Below are 15,670 nucleotides of genomic sequence, written 5' to 3' on the forward strand. Positions count from 1 at the left end.
TCTAGTCCCAACTCTCTTGGGGGTGGCCAGACAACCGGGAGATGGCGAGCGACTTCCAAACAGATTTCTCATGCAGAAGGTTCAATGTTCCAACGTCCAGAGGATAAGCGACGGGGACTCCCGTCAATATGTGTGAATACGTCTTTGGGTCGCGGCGAGGAAGGGTTATTTCGTAGAGCTGTTCATCATGCTGTTTCTCTCAGGAGTCGCTCGGCGAAACACACGGGAACGCAGTTCTGTTGAATGTAATCGGGATATTCGCTCATCGTAAATGATGCAGGAACCCTACCGGAGTGAGTCTTCATAGTAGGTTAGTTCCTTATTCGTGTTCTTCATCCGCTATTCCGGCACCTAGCCAGAGACTTGCAGTTCCCCTGCAACCACTCTTTGCTCGACTGCAGTCCCAGAGCGATGCTCCTCGCTTACAGAAAACTCCGTTCTTTGGAAGTCCCCTCAATATCTGATTCCGAAAACCGCGCGATCCAAGATTTTTTCCTCTCCAGCAGTCATTGTTGTCGAATTCGACCTGCATCACAGACTCTTCTTGAAATTCGGAAGATGGGGGCTTTGCGGAACACAATTATGCAGCCGGTCGAATACATCGTTGTCGAGTTCCCCTGCCCTTTAGATACTGGAGTGCGTCGCGTCGTTTTCGGGAAGTCGCGCTGTAGCGTCGGGAATCGGAGGGCTTCCTAAGATGAGCCCACGCCTCCGCTCGGTTATCTGCAAGAACAAAACTGGAACCCATGACCGATACCACACGAAATGATTATCCGATAGATTCCCCTGGTATTCTGGAAGTGCCCAGAACGACATCTCGCTCGAAGCCCGTAGGATACCGTCGTGAACGAAAATCGAATGGAGACTTCTCCGGTAAGCCTACGATTCGTCAGAGAGGACCGCTACTGCCCCGCTCCGACAGTGATGGTATCCAGAGGGCACTCCGGGCGACAAGTCTTCGGAGGGATGACAAAGTACCGAGAGACTGTCTCCCTGCAATCTTCGGGATGACGTTGTGCCCCTGTCAAAAGTGTCAGAGGTCTGGGAGGATACTTGAAAATACGTTTGTTTCAAGCAGAGATCATCATCTTCAGCGCTCGGTGAGCAATCGTCTGCAGCTTTCATGGACCTCGAAGGGTTAGCATAAGGATTTCCCCTCAGGATGCCATCCTGTACCTTTCCCGGCGTCCCCGAGGATCGCCAGCTAATCCAATAATGTTCCTGCATTCCTCGGAAACGGCGCTCTCGGGTCTCTAGGGAACTTCATGTTCGAATGTCAACTCGCAGCGGCGGCGAAGGCGGCGACGGCAGCGGCTCAAACGACAGCAGATGAGAGGAGAGGATGCAAGTTTCTATGTTTTGCCTTCGCCCCGGCCACCACAACAGTTCGTGGCTCTCTTTAGATATTGTATGAAGTTTTCGGAGCCGACTTCTGTTGAACGTGTCTCGGCGTGAGTCGGTTGCGGTTGTGAGGTGTGCAGCTCAAAACCTGGCTCTCATGTGTGACGTGAGTTCTACCACGACGACGACCCGCGCTCGACGGATGGAATAAGGAGGTAGTTTGATTTTCTGCACTTGAACAGTATCTTTCTCGTACAGTGACAACAGCAATGAACGTCTCGGAAAATTTCTGCTCACGGAGCGACTGCCTGCCGTTCGAGAGATCCGACGATCTCTGGGAGGCGTCGGCGTAGTCTCAGAAATCGAGCCGTCGCGCTGGGCTCATGAGGCTGCTTGCTAGCCTTTCTGCCATCCTTGCGGTCCGGGTTGACCCCCTTTGACGGTTGACGGCTTTTTGACAGGCGAAAATGTGTTGTGTTCTGCTGTCAAATGCGTACCCCGTATCGTCGCCGACGATTCGGCTGCAGAGATCTCTTGCAAGTATCCTCATCGAGTCGAGGTAGTAGTCAGCTGCTCTGCTGTTCTCGGGCCAGCGGTCAGTGCGAGGGCAAGTGTTCGACACCACACGCGAACTCTCCTAGTCCTGGCCAGCGAGCGTAGATCTGCGAGCGGATTCCCGAACTCAGGGACGATTCTATTCTCAGTCTGAGCGAACCGCCGTCAGAAACGATGGAGAAGTTGAGATCGCAGAAGTTCTTCCCTATCAATACACCGCTCCACCTGCTCTGGAATGACGATGGAATCCCAGCGAGAGAATTCGAGACTATCGAAAATATTCTGAAATATGTACTAGTCTTCGGCTCACTGCAGAGAACACGAGAGCTTCGACTGAGGTTAAACGAAACCCCGAAAAGGCTGCGTATGAATGGTGAAGGTAATGAAATTGTCAACGTAGAGGGCCTCCCCAGAAAATGTTGGATTCACCCGGGAGTATGACTCTGACTATGGAGTAAATGGCAAGTTTGATTCACTGGGATTTTCGCTCGTGGCTCTCTGTTCACCTGACCATTACGTGACACTAGCAGCTGGGAAAAACGTCTTTCCGGTGATAAATCCATCGGGGAACTATGAAAGCCCCGGTGGGACGCGAGTCATGAGGTTATTGTTTGGTTTCAAACTATATCCAGTCAGCCGGATACGTGTTCCACTGTAGGCCATCGGTTGACTACGTGGTGAGGCAGTAGCAGTTGCAAGCGCTGTCTCGATCTTATTGAATTTTCATGGACCGGAAGTCTTTCTGGGAATGTGCTCACGCTTCAATTATCGAGCATGAGCACATCACTCGGCATCCCATGGGAAATTGAGCTCGGATACATGTCGCGTGCGATGTTAGCATCTGCGTCGGAGTGTCTTCTGTGGGCGGGGAGCAAGATATTCCCTGACTATTCTCAGCAAAGCGATAAATTGGATATATAGCGTGCCGAGCCAAAAATGCAGAATTTCGACGACACGAATCCGGATGATCTCATTCCAACGATGGGGCTTCGTCGGACTGATTACGCGCTGGCTCTTCCTCGCGCTCGTGCTCAATCCTTGCGCAACAGTCTCACAGAACATCTCCCGGAGGCATCGGTGGGTGGCGCAGAGGGAACATCAAGGGGGAAAACCAGATTCAGAACGATGAGCTCCATAGACGGACGAATCGATAAGGACGAAGCGGGCATGGAGAGAGTCCGACCCTTTCGGTGGAGGTAGACTTGGAAATTTTCAAACGTTCTGAATGATACCTCGAACTATGTCCGATCGACCGGCTGCCCTCCCGGAGAATCGACGGATCTTGACGGCTGCATCCGATGTTCTGCTTGAAGAGAGGAGACGAGACAAAAAAGGACCGATTGGCGACTGCTGCGTGAATCGAGAGACCTCTGACCCATGAGCTCGTTTGTTCGTAATCGCCGTTCGAAATCGTTTGTGTTTATTGAGCTGTAGCGTGAAAACTCGGTCGAATCCAGCTGCGATCGAAATATGCGGTGTGATTATTCTGCGACTTTTCCCGGTCGAATCGTGCTTCACTTTGGGAGCTTCGCAGAAGAACGGCGAGGAGGAGCATGCTTGTGCGCAGTTCCCGCTTCCCGGAGGTCGTTCATGCCTCTCTCGAACCGGGGGCCTCCGTGAAAGTCAGGTTTCGAATAATTTTCACGGCACATTGAACGAAATGAGAAGCACGGCAGATCGAATCTAGTCACCCTACGAGACTGAGGATTGAGGATAACTTATCGGTTTTGCCGCAGAGCTCGACGGCCCTCATTTGGGCTCGTATTGAGTGGAATTATCCGTCGCAGTCCGCGAAGAGTCGAGGAATGGTTCTATAGCCTGGGGTTCATATCCTGATCTTTGCCGATCTCGGATCTTGAGCTCGACTCTCACGAAGAGACCCGAATGGAACTTGCCGTCCCAAAAATTGAAGCTGAGTCTTCGTACCAAGCAGTTATCCAGTCAGCCGAACAGTCAGTCAGTGCCCGTTTTGCCGTTTGATGTTTGCTTTGGTCGTGGTTCTGGTCGCTATTCCTTTCAATCGAGTTTCCTTTTCCACCACGGCCGTCACTGTGCGAACGGTCGTGCGTTTGTCTGTAGTTTTGCCTGTCTGTGGGTAGAAGTGTCAGTTCCACGCGGTCGGAACGACACGGACGACGTCAGCCTCATCGCGGAGCCAGACTCCGGTCTGATGTTGGCTTCAGGAAAAATTCCCATAAAAAATTGGCGGAGAAGCCTTATCTCCTTGTCGAGAAAGGCATTTTTTCAGATCAGCGCTCAACGGTGTCTCCTCTTTTTACGTCTTTTTCCATTTCATCTGTTAACTACGTATCGTCCGGCGACCGCGACGAGCATTCCATTATTCCAGATAGACGCCTAATTCAATACCTGACCCTTTTCCGTTCGCTTCTCTCTCCCTTGTGAATACACGAATCCGTCCCACGATCCTCGTTCGTTGGAACAGAGGTTTTTTTCTCTCATTTGCTCCAAAAAAAACATCAGCTTTCACCAGTTAAGATCGAGCCTCATCAGAATTCGACTTATCAGGCGGTCACGCTTCTTGTGGCGGAGTTTACGATGGAATGTTCTGTCGTCGACGAAAGCCCTCCGGAGCTCATTGATATGCAGACAGTCTAATATGGCAACGTAGCTCAGCTTATGTGTAAAATGTGGTACGCTTTCGCGGAGACCCGGCGAACGATGCTCGGAAATCCGATGAGGGTTAGCAGTTAACTTCGCCCACTCTCACTATTCCATTAAAGAAAAAGTATCTTCCAGGGCGGGTCCGTAGGCCTTCGCCATGGCCTCATTCGGGTCAGGAGGTGCCGATCCTGAACTTCTATTCAGCAAGCAGGTAATTTCACGAGATAGAATGGAAGGAGTCTCACCTGAAAAACCATCGTACAAGCCTTCAGATCAGACTCGAATACTTAGAATCTCTAAAAGAACTAGATAATCCAGAATCTAAGGGTCCGGGGCAGATACCCTAATTGTGGGCCGTTTACAGAAGATGTGCTCCATAGACGCTGATCCGATATTGTCGTTTTCCAGGAGCGGATCGGCAAAGGGTCGTTCGGGGAAGTATTCAAAGGCATCGAGCGCAAGACCCAGCGCGTTGTTGCGATCAAAATCATCGATTTGGAAGAAGCCGAAGACGAGATTGAGGACATCCAACAAGAGATTCAGGTGAGGGTCGATCTATTCGAGTATTGCAAGGTCGACGCGCTTCTTACGTTACTACGCATTGCTTTGACGTCAGCATCGCAACGCTCGGAACACATCCCTAGACTGAATCACTTGTGGAGCAGCGCTGGCAACCGAAGCTCCCACTTATAAGGCGCTCCCGAATAATACGCCCACAGGTCGAACCAAGCGAGACATTTGTATAGCTAAGCTCGAATCTCAAGTGTATGAGCTCATCCGGAGACGCGCTTGACTGTGTTCCGGCGAGTTTTTCACAATCGCTCGGAGAAGCCTAGAAAGTCTGGGTTCGTACTGCGCACGATCTGTGTATGTATGTAGAGGAATCTCGATCAGCGCATCCACGCTTTTGAGAGTCGGGTAATAATAATCTACCGTGAAGTTCTGAGACTTGAATGGTCACGAATTCCGTGAAGCCCTGAGTTTTGAATGGTCACGAATCCGTGAGGATCCTCCAACAACGTTCGGGTGAACGCTGGCTAATTACCGATTAATTGTCGTCGTACCGCTCAATCCGTCGGTCGGGCTGGGAAGTTACCGGATGACTCACCGAAAACGTTGGAAACCAAGAAGCCATAACGAGAGTGGGCACGCCAGTTTTTTCTGCATAAATATCGAGAGTCCTCCGTGCCGAGCACATCCGGTGGGATGTCTAAATGAGAAAACACCGACTCGTGAGAAATTCGGTCGCTTTTTTGCTTGGTTTCAGCGGCGGGCGGATTGACAGCGAGGTGGCATGATCAGTGGAGTCTATTGTTAAGTCATGAATCGCCGGTAACCGCCTGGCCGCTGGTGCATTCGCGTGTGTCTTTTTTTTGCCAGTCGCACCCGTCAGTCTATCTATCCATGTTTAGTTCGTTTTTTTCCGCCTGTTCATCATCAGTCCACAGAGCGTGCCGACCATCGCCCTGATCAATTTCTGGATCCAACCCGCTGTCTGGGAGTGAGGATTTAATCCCACAATTCTCCCTCCCGATCGATCAGTTCGAGCGCAATGCGCTCCACGAGGATCAAGATCTGCATGCGTTTTAGGCGGGTTGGCGGAATGAAGTCGATGGACCGATCGTCCGGTGGGGACCACTTTTTTTTATTGGCTTCGCCCCGCTTTTCCAAATCTCAATCTACGCGGAGCGCTTCCACGTCCGCTTGTTTTACGCCCCGAAGAGGGAGAAAATTATCAATAGGTGTGGTCGTACGTTGACGCCGAGCTCATTTGAGCTGCGGTCTGACCAGGTGAACCAAAGGCCCGCCTCCGAGCGATCGGAGGGCTCGAGCTCGCAAAGAATCGCAGGAATCAATAAGTATCGATTGATTCCACAGGTTCTATCGCAATGTGATTCACCGTACGTGACTCGTTACTACGGATCGCACCTAAAAGCGTCGAAACTATGGATCATAATGGAATATTTGGGTGGGGGGAGTGCCCTCGACCTCATGAAGGCAGCTCGCTTCGAAGAACTTCACATCGGTCAGTATTCTCCGCATTTGGGTAATATTGGAGCTTGATTCAATCTTGTGATATCTTCGCGATACTTGACTCTCTGCTGAATCCTAACCCGAGCCTGTTTCCTCGCAGCCATTATCCTACGTGAAGTTCTCAAGGGTCTCGAGTATCTCCATGCCGAGCGGAAACTGCATCGGGATATCAAGGCGGCAAATGTGTTACTGTCGGAGCAAGGCGATGTCAAGCTAGCCGACTTCGGTGTCGCTGGACAACTCACATCCACCACTTCGAAGAGAGACACGTTCGTCGGTACACCGTTTTGGATGGCTCCCGAGGTAGGCCACGCGGCTCGGAACACCGAAAAAATATGAGAGCGGAAAAATCCGTCCCGTGATTTTTCAACGCGAGCGCGGGATGAGATGGTTCGGTCCATCGGATTTCAATCTTCTGCTGACGTCGATCGTGTTCTCACTATTACAGGTCATCAAACAATCGTTATATGATTCCAAAGCCGACATTTGGTCCCTGGGCATCACAGCCATCGAACTCGCAAAGGGCGAGCCCCCACATTCCGAGCTGCATCCAATGCGTGTCCTGTTTCTCATTCCAAAAAACAATCCACCTCAATTGACGGGGAACTACTCAAAGCCTTTCAAGGTAAAATCCCGAAGAATCAATCGAGCATACCGGTCATTTCGGAAAGGCTTTTGGGCTGTGCAGGGATGCGTTGGGAATTCTCGGGCACTTGAATCTTATACAATTAATTATCTCGCAGGAATTCGTCGAGGCGTGCCTCAACAAAGAGCCGGAAAACCGCCCGACGGCTCGAGATCTCCTGAAGCACCCATTAGTTCGGAAAGCCAAGAAGAATTCGTACCTAATCGATTTGATAGACAAGTACAAATTATGGAAGGCGAACGGAGGCGAAGGAAGCTCGGACGACTCCGATGGCAACGGCAATGATAATGGTGAACTAATCGATGCTACAGAGCATTCTTATCAGGGTGCTCGCCTCGAAGTTGACACAGGAGCCACGACCGGGAAACTTGAATATCGGGCGCTATTTCCAAGTTCTTCGTTTCAAGACTGGTTGCTCGGTTGCAGGTGATTCAAGTCATGACGGCAATGGAGATCTGGATTCAGGGGGCACCTGGAAGTCTCTGAGATGGGACCTTGGTACAATAAAAAATCCTCCGCTCGTGACAGAAACTCCGACCGAGCCTACTCCGATTCAATCGAAGGCCGAGCAGTCGAAAGTTCAACATGTCCCGCGGAGCGTTCCGGCAGCTTCGCCCCTTAGAGAGGTAGCTTCTAAATTCGAGGTGTAATCCGTATTACTCGTTGACGGCCTCTCTCTAGACGGTTTAATGATCGCGAATCTCATTTCGAGCCCTATTATTTTCAGAACCTACCCGCAGCGGCGCGGATAGCAAATCGTCATAGCTTGGGGTTGCAATCTCCCGAGCGGGGTGCGCCGCCACCTCCACCCACACACAGCAATCACGTCCCACATCCTCATTTGCCACCTCAGGGCCCTCCTGTGCGATCGCCTGCTCGGGCATCTGCGGAAAAATCTGGCCCACCGTCGTTGGGCTCGCCGATGAAAGAGAAGCCGGTCATGATTTCTCCCGTGAAAGAGAAGCAGGTGCCTTTAGTATCGAAGGATCGCCCAACAGTCGCACCCCCTCCTGTCAAAGAAAGGTCTCTAGATCGACCACTGGTCTCACCCGTCAGAGAGAGAGAAAGGTGGGGCTCGATAGAGAAGATCATCATTCTTTATATGTATGTCCCACCACGTGTACGAGACATGTGTTCATTGAATGTGTCACTTCCCGCTTCAGAGATCGGTCCTTGGTTTCGCCCCAGTCGCATATAGCGACCCCAACACACCCCATCAAGATGGTTCCACCTCCCACTAAAACATCTATTTTAAGTGGTGAGTAATGCTGTTTAAGAGCAATCCGGGTCGATTTTCTCCTTCGATTCTCCGACAGCTGAAGGCGTTGCAAAAAAATCATGGATCAATACTCTATTTCCGAAAATTTCCAGGAAAGCCCATAGTGCCAATCTTGGCGTCACTGGAGAGACGCCAAAATACTTCGAAGGCAGTTCTCGACGAGTTCCGAACCGACCTTGAGCGTGCCGAACTCACGTGTCCAGGAGTCAGTGGCCTTTTTTTGAAGGAGATGTTACACCGACTCTTACCGCAGCAGCCTGGTTATAAACTTGACGAGCTGCTCTACAATGTACAGCCAATGTAGATGATGGTCTCGAATAATGGGACGACTCGGCTCCCAACCAGGATGGGAGAGAGAACGTCTGTATAACGTTATTCGGAAGCGTTGCGAGTTATTTATTCGAAGTCAGAGAACACTTAGTTTCATGACGCGCTGGCGGCGTGTACGATGGCAAACCATCATAGGCGATACACATATGAGTGGCAGTGCAGTTTGTCTGTCTGTCAATGTTGCATCTTATCTCGAGCTATATTTTTGTAAAAAAAATGAAATTCTATCATCCGTCAGCTAGTTCGATAGGTATAGAAACGACGGCCATCTCACGCGGAAGCCCTCCAGAGGACAGTACCGGGTGCAGATCTTCGGCTCGAGGCGGACGTTTCGTCGCTGCTGCATCATCATTCCACCATACGACCCCATATGAACAATCGGTAAAAAGGGGAGGGGAGCCGCTTTCGCGGATCATTTCCCCCGCTACGAATAGAGGTGGGGTATTTTTCGAGAAGGATTTAAGCGAGATTTCTCGCCTCGAAATCATTCCAGAGATAAAATCGAATCCTTGTCATGGACCCTCTTTCTCCCTGGTATTTGAGGGAGTTATTGGAGAGCGAGGTTCCCTCGGACAGAGATAGGAGGCATCACCTGACGATGTAATGCTGCTCCGTTTTTTGTAAATTTCCTCTTGCAAGTGCCTTCCTGTGAAAATCGGAGCTGTTGCATTCACAACCAAGCCATTGAATCCTACGTATGGACTCCGCTACCTAATGCATATTCAATAGAGTATCGTCGGAACCCTCTCGAACTAAGTGACTAGAGCTCTTCGGCTGCAGTTTTCATCTCCATTTTCGAAACGGGTGTAATATCAAGCCGGAGAGCTCATCAGATTGGTCTTGGTCCGAAATCAGGCTTCCCAAAGTCTAGATTCTTTCCGATTCGATGAACCCAGCGAGTCTAGATGAGTCTGAATTCCAACATTCCGACAGCTGAGCGACCCAAAAACCTGGCTGACTAAGGTTCTCTCCAGACAGAAACCGTGCTTTAGAGGCTTCGACGTATTCGAATTGTGATCGCCGGCAGCTCTTCAAGCTCAGCGGAGCTCAGTGACTTCCGGAAGAGATGAACTGCTGCGGTTGGGTTCCCTCAAACGACCGACTCTTAATTTATTCGTGCGCACGATTTGGGAAGGAGAATTTAGTCTTGATCCCGCGAATTTCGGATTGGTTACGCGCTCCGAATATTTGTCTCATAAAATGAAGAGAAGATATTTTAGAAACTGCTGGAACATAATTCACAGAGCCATGCAATAGGGTCAAATCCTGTGCAATAAAACGAACAATTCAATACGACAACAGCTGTGGTGTTTTAATTCTTCTTCCGTCCGAGCCTCGAAACGATTAGGCCCTGTATGAGCCCATTCTCTAGATACCCGTTTCCCGTATGCTTGTCTCGCACATGCCTGGTTGAGAACAGTGGATTCCTCGCCAGTTGAACGTCCTCCAAGGAGATGCCGGTCCCACTCGAACGGAATATCGGGACGGACAGCTCGTGGGATGCTTATCAGTGAGAGCGAGCTTGCCAACGAGCATCCGACTTCTCGGTCAAAAAGGTAATTCCCTCGAAATTTCGTCTTCTGACGGGCTCCCAGGCTCCGTCCTCCCGATCGGCCCCTCGATTTCACACAGTCCCGGTGTCGTGCTCATCTATGATAAGAAGTAAACGATTTCACGTCCATCCCTCTGATACAATCAAGTAACAAAATCTGATTGAGGGATCCCGAGCTCTGCTGCGAATTCTATCCAGCAGGAGAGGAATCGAGAATAGCTGACTCAGAGAAAAAAGCTGAGCACGTTCTAAGATATGAGCATCTCTGAGCGGTTAGGCACACGCCGGGCTGTAGGGACTTCCTGAATCCTCCAGGTAATCAAGGGAATCGCCTCCAGGAGCTCGTGGCCCTCCACCTCGACGATCTCGATACTGATCCGAACACATTGAGAGGACTGGAAGTCCATCGCCGCCATCCGGGAAATCGACCCAGAGCGGGACCGGTAGTGGCAGAGAGCGATCCGAAATCGGATGGGTCCGGAGAACTAATCTGGGGACTGTGGCGCTGTCGGGCATCTGGGACCGCAGATTTCCTGCCTTGTGTGACTTACCACACGGAAGCTCCGAGAAATCTAAACCTCCCCGATTCTCGGAAGAACGAGAACGCGAAAGCACTCAATCAGAGCAGATTTTTTCGACGCGCAGAAACACTGTTGCATTAAATGTTCGACGTCTCTGAGACGAGGAGCAAAAAAGTGTCTGGCGTTTCTTGTTCCGGTGATACTGTATCTCATTCATCATCTTGTTGAAATCGTCCTGCGCCGGAGCAATTAGATACTGTATCCGTAATACGCTCAAGGTCGGCGGCGACGTTGTTGTTCTGGTCAGTCTCGCCGGCTTCGGGATCGCAATCCCCATTATCAGCGCCGTCGCGGCCATCATCGACATCGTCAGCATCTATCATCATGATCGCGATCAGCAATCTTCCTGGTACCAAGTAACATCGGAAGCCCGCTTTTTCTACCACATCGATTTCGACCAGTTTTGAGTCGGGCTCAGTCTAAGACCTCAGAATTTCGGGTACGAGCGATTTTTCGGCAGACGAAATCATGGCAGTGGCGTGCCTAGCCTTTTTGACGCCCAGGGCGGAGGACGGAAATGCGCCCCCTCGTCTCGCGTTCTTTGTCCTCTAGAGAGAATACAATGAATTCAGTCATACGCATGACTGTAGGTTCGAAGTATTACTTCACGAGCTCTCACCCGAGCAAAGGTGATGATTCAGGCTTCGAAATCGATCATCTTGTTCTTTCCCTCCCTATGCTCATCATAGAGCAATCGGTCCGTCTTTCTTGACCCATTGACGCTTGGAGGTAGAATGCTCCGTTTTGGTGGAAGCACTCTCGGAGCTGACGACGGAAGTGGCAATCGTGAGCAGTGTCTCGCAGACTGGGAAAGACATTCCCCCTACAGTATTTTATGATGAAGTTGAGTGGTTCCCCAGCAATTCTTGACTATCACCGCTTAGACACGGGAGGGGTATCCGCGCCGCGAGACGGAGACAGCACTGGCGTACACAGGATTTTTGTCGGCGGGGGTGGGGGAGGGGAGTTAGATAGGGTCTCCGCATGGCTCTGCGTACGCCCCTGGGGGACAGGGAGCGTATATATCCGGGGAGAACAGTGCTATAATCGAACTGACCGAATCAGAATGATCCTTGACGTTTCGAAAGACGGGAGCTCAACTATCTCTTGAGTGGACTCCGGTGTGCGCTGTATTGGAATGGATTCCGGGTTCGAATGTCCGAACTCAGATGAGGGGGCAAGAAAATTCGATTTTGCGCTCCCTTGGAATCGGCGCCCGGAGCTTGTGCCCTGGTTCCCCCCGTCCCTAGACGCGCCTTCCAGTGATGATATGCTCCTTACGTTTGATTATCGGAGAAGAAACCAGTTTTCGCGCACCTCGTGGGCTCTCCGGCTGCAATTATATGATTGATATATTATGAATGAGAATCGAGTATTCGTCGAGTCTCCGGCACAGATAATTGAAACATTTCGACCGAACGAAACCTTCTCCCCTCCGGGGAGGAACGAGTTTCGGTCTCTTGCTATTCCACAATCAAGCCGAATCATTACTCATCGCTGGTGGTGATTTCAGCCTGATTTCAGAACAGTAATGGAACCAGTTCATGATAGCCGAATCCAATCTCTCTTGTCCGATGCACGAAGACCTAAGCAGAAGTATTTGCACCGAGCCAGCTGCGCTTACGTCCAAGGTCGATCAGATATTGTTAGCAGCAGTCATCTGCCGTACGAAAACATGAGCGATTGAGCATTTTCGGCAATTGGTCTTGTTGCCGATGTCAGGAACGATTGTTTTTTGCTTCATCGTGAAGTTGCTCTTAGGAATCGATTTTCTGTGCGCGATCGCAAGCAATCATGCCATTGAACTCATCGCCTTCGGATGCTTTGCTGTACGAGCGGGTGTTCGCGATGAAAAAAGCTCATATCTGTTCTGCCCTGCAATGTCAGGAGGTCCGTTGAGCGAAGCTTCACAGGTCTTGGTCCGCTCAAATCGAAACCCTCATGTCGCAACGACGGAGTAATTCGTTGAACGGAGAAACCGCTTATCATGGGACTGCAGTTCTTATTCCCTTGAAAGGTTTCCTCCATTTGGCGGGACTCCCGGCTACTCTTCTTTCCCGGTATAGGAGGAGCTCATCTTCAGTCCCATGGGCTGCAGCGTCCCGGGTGATCGGAAATGATAAAAAATCATGGTGATGCTCTCTCCATCAAGGATGAACCAGGAACTTCCATTCGACCATGACAGAGTGCGAGCCTTTCACCGACGAGTGAGCTGATCGAATGCATGAGCTCGAAGTGGAACATAAGGTTGTCATTCATGGGAAAGCTCGTTTATTCTTTTCTACATAGGAAAACTGAGTTACACTAGTGCAACCCACCCCCTGTCCATCCTTCTGTCTATACACAACCGTGGGAGATGTCAAAACAACATTAACTTCCTAAACGATAACTTTAGCGTGGTGGGCAGCATAAGCCACAGGGGCGGCGACGCCGTGAGCGACGTGTCCGGCGTAGGCAACAGGAGCAGCATGGAAGGTTCCGTGGTTGACAGCAGATGAGTAAGAAGTGGCTCTTGCGACAGCGACGGGAGCAGCTACATGGTGAGCAACGGGAGCGGCGTAAGCAGCGACCGCGGGAGCAGCGACGGCGACGGGGGCAGCGTGCACAGTTCCGTGGTTCACGGCAGAGGAGTAAGAGGTGGCCTTAGCGACGGCAACAGGGGCAGCGTACGCGTGGGCTACGGGGGCAGCGTACGCGTGGGCGACGGGGGCAGCATACGCCCGGGCGACGGGGGCAGCGTACGCATGGGCGACGGGGGCAGCGTACGCATGGGCGACGGGGGCAGCGTATGCGTGGGCGACGGGGGCGGCGTAGGCTCGGGCAGCGACAGGGGTGGCATAGGCAGGGGCAGCAACGGAAACAGGGGCAGCGTAGGCGGGAGCAGCAACGGCAACAGGGGCGGCGTAGGAGGCGGCGGCAGCTACAGCGGGCGCGGCGTTGTAGGCTGCGGCGGCAGGGGCCGAGGGAGCGGTTCCAGGCTCGTTGGTAGAGATGGCTGCTCGGTATCCCGCGCCGTCAGCGACGTAGTTCACGACACGGACGCGTCCGTCGATGTCACGGAGTCCGTAAGATCCGGCCTTGACTCCGACGTTGTTGCCGGACTCACGACGGAAGGATCCTCCGGTCGAGTGGTTCTCGTCGTATCCGAAGTTGTAGTTTCCGAGTCCATCCTCGGACCGGAACTGGGAGGAGGATCCAGTGGATGCGATCACTCCACCGTGGGCGGCGGCGACGAGGGCGGCAACGCAGACGAAAGCCTGTTAAGAACATGGACTCATTTTAACAAGGTTTGACGACCCGAATACAAATTTCTCCCCTCGGGGCCCCGATCTCGGGAGAAACCCCCTGCGATGAACATGCGAGTCGTCTCAGTAGCAAATCCAATGCTCGTCATCGTCCGATGACTCCGACTCAACGTTATCCCGGATAACTTATCCACAGATCGCGAGATCCGAACAACCGAAAGAGAGCGTGACTACGAAGTTCAAGGAACTTCGGGCCTTGCTGTTCGTGAAAATATAACGAGTACACTTTACAGCGGAAGTCGCACCCGCGATAACTCTCCCTAGAGCACTCTTAAGAACACCAATCACACCGCAGCTCGATGAAGGGGCGGCATCCTCTGCGAGGACGTTCTGGGAACTTGCCTTCATGTTTGTTGCTGTCTTGCAAAAAGTCTGGCGTTCACTCGATCCTCCTGGATTTTATAGAGGCTCGTTCGAAGTCAGGGGCAGGCATCCATCCCGTTGGAAAGGGCGGTCTCGACCTTGGTTCACCGAACAACTTCTTTCAGAAGGAGCATTTTGCTTTCTCGGACGCTCGTCGTGATCACAACAGCATACACAAACATATACAGCAGCAGCAGCAGCCAGAGAAGGACGACTGCAGAAGTGGTCCGCCAACTCCCCGCTGAGCGATCTCGAGAATCGGTCTTTCGGTCAGTGATTCGCGGAAACATTTCTCATCCCCCACATACCGCGTATCGCCCACGGAGGAGCTGGAGAATGCAGTGAATGCAGCCTCGGCTCTTGGGCTGAGAAACACAGGCGATTCGAGAGAGTAAGCCATAGGAAAAAAGGCTCGCGCGTCCTCGAAACCGGCGCAAGAAATCACGGCTCATGGCGGGCGTCCCGCTCCCGAATTCTCGCCGACACTTTCCACTAGAATTTGATCGACCTATGAATCGATGGAAAAAAAGGAGCGATCCGGACCTCGGGACTTATGTCTTCGATGTCAGGTGGCCTCGAATGCCGATATCCCAGATGCGATAGGACCCACCTGACCGAGAATGCTCCGATGGCTGGTCCGCTACTTCATTTTCAACGTCTCGGGCTCATCGATGATGGTTCTCCCAATCTCGATGGTATCAACCCGTCAGGGAGCTCCAATCCCCCGGCTCATTCAGTCTCACCAAGGTCTATCCGAGCGTAAATCCATTCAGTCGGGGCTCTCCGTGAAATCGGCGCGTTTTTGTTGAGCCACAGAAATCGTCCCTGTTCTGATCGAATCGGAGAACAGAATACTGACATCGGTTTGATCTGAAAACTTCGAAATGAGCCAATTACCGAATCAAACTTGTACCGTGATGTAGCTTTCCCACTGTTTCATTCACAAAATCGCCGTGGACGTCAGAAATACTGATCCCGATTATCACAGAAAGAGATCCAAAAACGATACAATAATGGCTCACCAGTGCCCCAAGAAGACCAATCATCATTCCATGACAGCTA

At 51.6% G+C, this 15,670-nt stretch overlaps 2 protein-coding genes across 2 annotated transcripts; one reads left to right on the forward strand and one right to left on the reverse strand.

The window, feature by feature from the left end:
• Positions 1-1,401: 1,401 nt before the first annotated feature.
• GckIII (Germinal centre kinase III) lies at positions 1,402-9,157 on the forward strand. Its single transcript, XM_003744665.3, has 11 exons — positions 1,402-1,556; positions 4,654-4,729; positions 4,927-5,061; positions 6,397-6,544; positions 6,653-6,855; positions 7,001-7,177; positions 7,296-7,488; positions 7,625-7,824; positions 7,926-8,266; positions 8,362-8,456; positions 8,570-9,157. Exons 2-11 carry the CDS (start codon positions 4,676-4,678, stop codon positions 8,779-8,781), a joined length of 1,758 nt encoding a protein of 585 aa, XP_003744713.1. The 5' UTR covers positions 1,402-1,556; positions 4,654-4,675; the 3' UTR covers positions 8,782-9,157.
• Positions 9,158-13,318: 4,161 nt separating this feature from the next.
• LOC108864431 (cuticle protein 16.5-like) lies at positions 13,319-14,593 on the reverse strand. The gene is made up of 2 exons (XM_018640045.1): positions 14,588-14,593; positions 13,319-14,197 (listed from the first exon to the last, which is right to left on the reverse strand). The coding sequence occupies exons 1-2, from the start codon at positions 14,591-14,593 to the stop codon at positions 13,319-13,321; spliced, it is 885 nt and encodes a 294-aa protein (XP_018495561.1).
• Positions 14,594-15,670: the final 1,077 nt, after the last annotated feature.

Source organism: Galendromus occidentalis, unplaced genomic scaffold (genome assembly GCF_000255335.2).
Source record: "Galendromus occidentalis unplaced genomic scaffold, Mocc_1.1 scf7180000077471, whole genome shotgun sequence".
NCBI lineage: Eukaryota > Metazoa > Arthropoda > Arachnida > Mesostigmata > Phytoseiidae > Galendromus > Galendromus occidentalis.

What these genes read in the sequence shown, in the direction of transcription:
- GckIII (XM_003744665.3), top strand. Translation starts at nt 4,676, where the DNA reads ATGGCCTCATTCGGGTCAGGAGGTGCCGATCCTGAACTTCTATTCAGC. An exon ending in CAGCTTCGCCCCTTAGAGAG is followed by an intron (nt 7,825 to 7,925) that starts GTAGCTTCTAAA and finishes TATTATTTTCAG; the next exon opens with AACCTACCCGCAGCGGCGCG. An exon ending in CCCGTCAGAGAGAGAGAAAG is followed by an intron (nt 8,267 to 8,361) that starts GTGGGGCTCGAT and finishes TTCCCGCTTCAG; the next exon opens with AGATCGGTCCTTGGTTTCGC.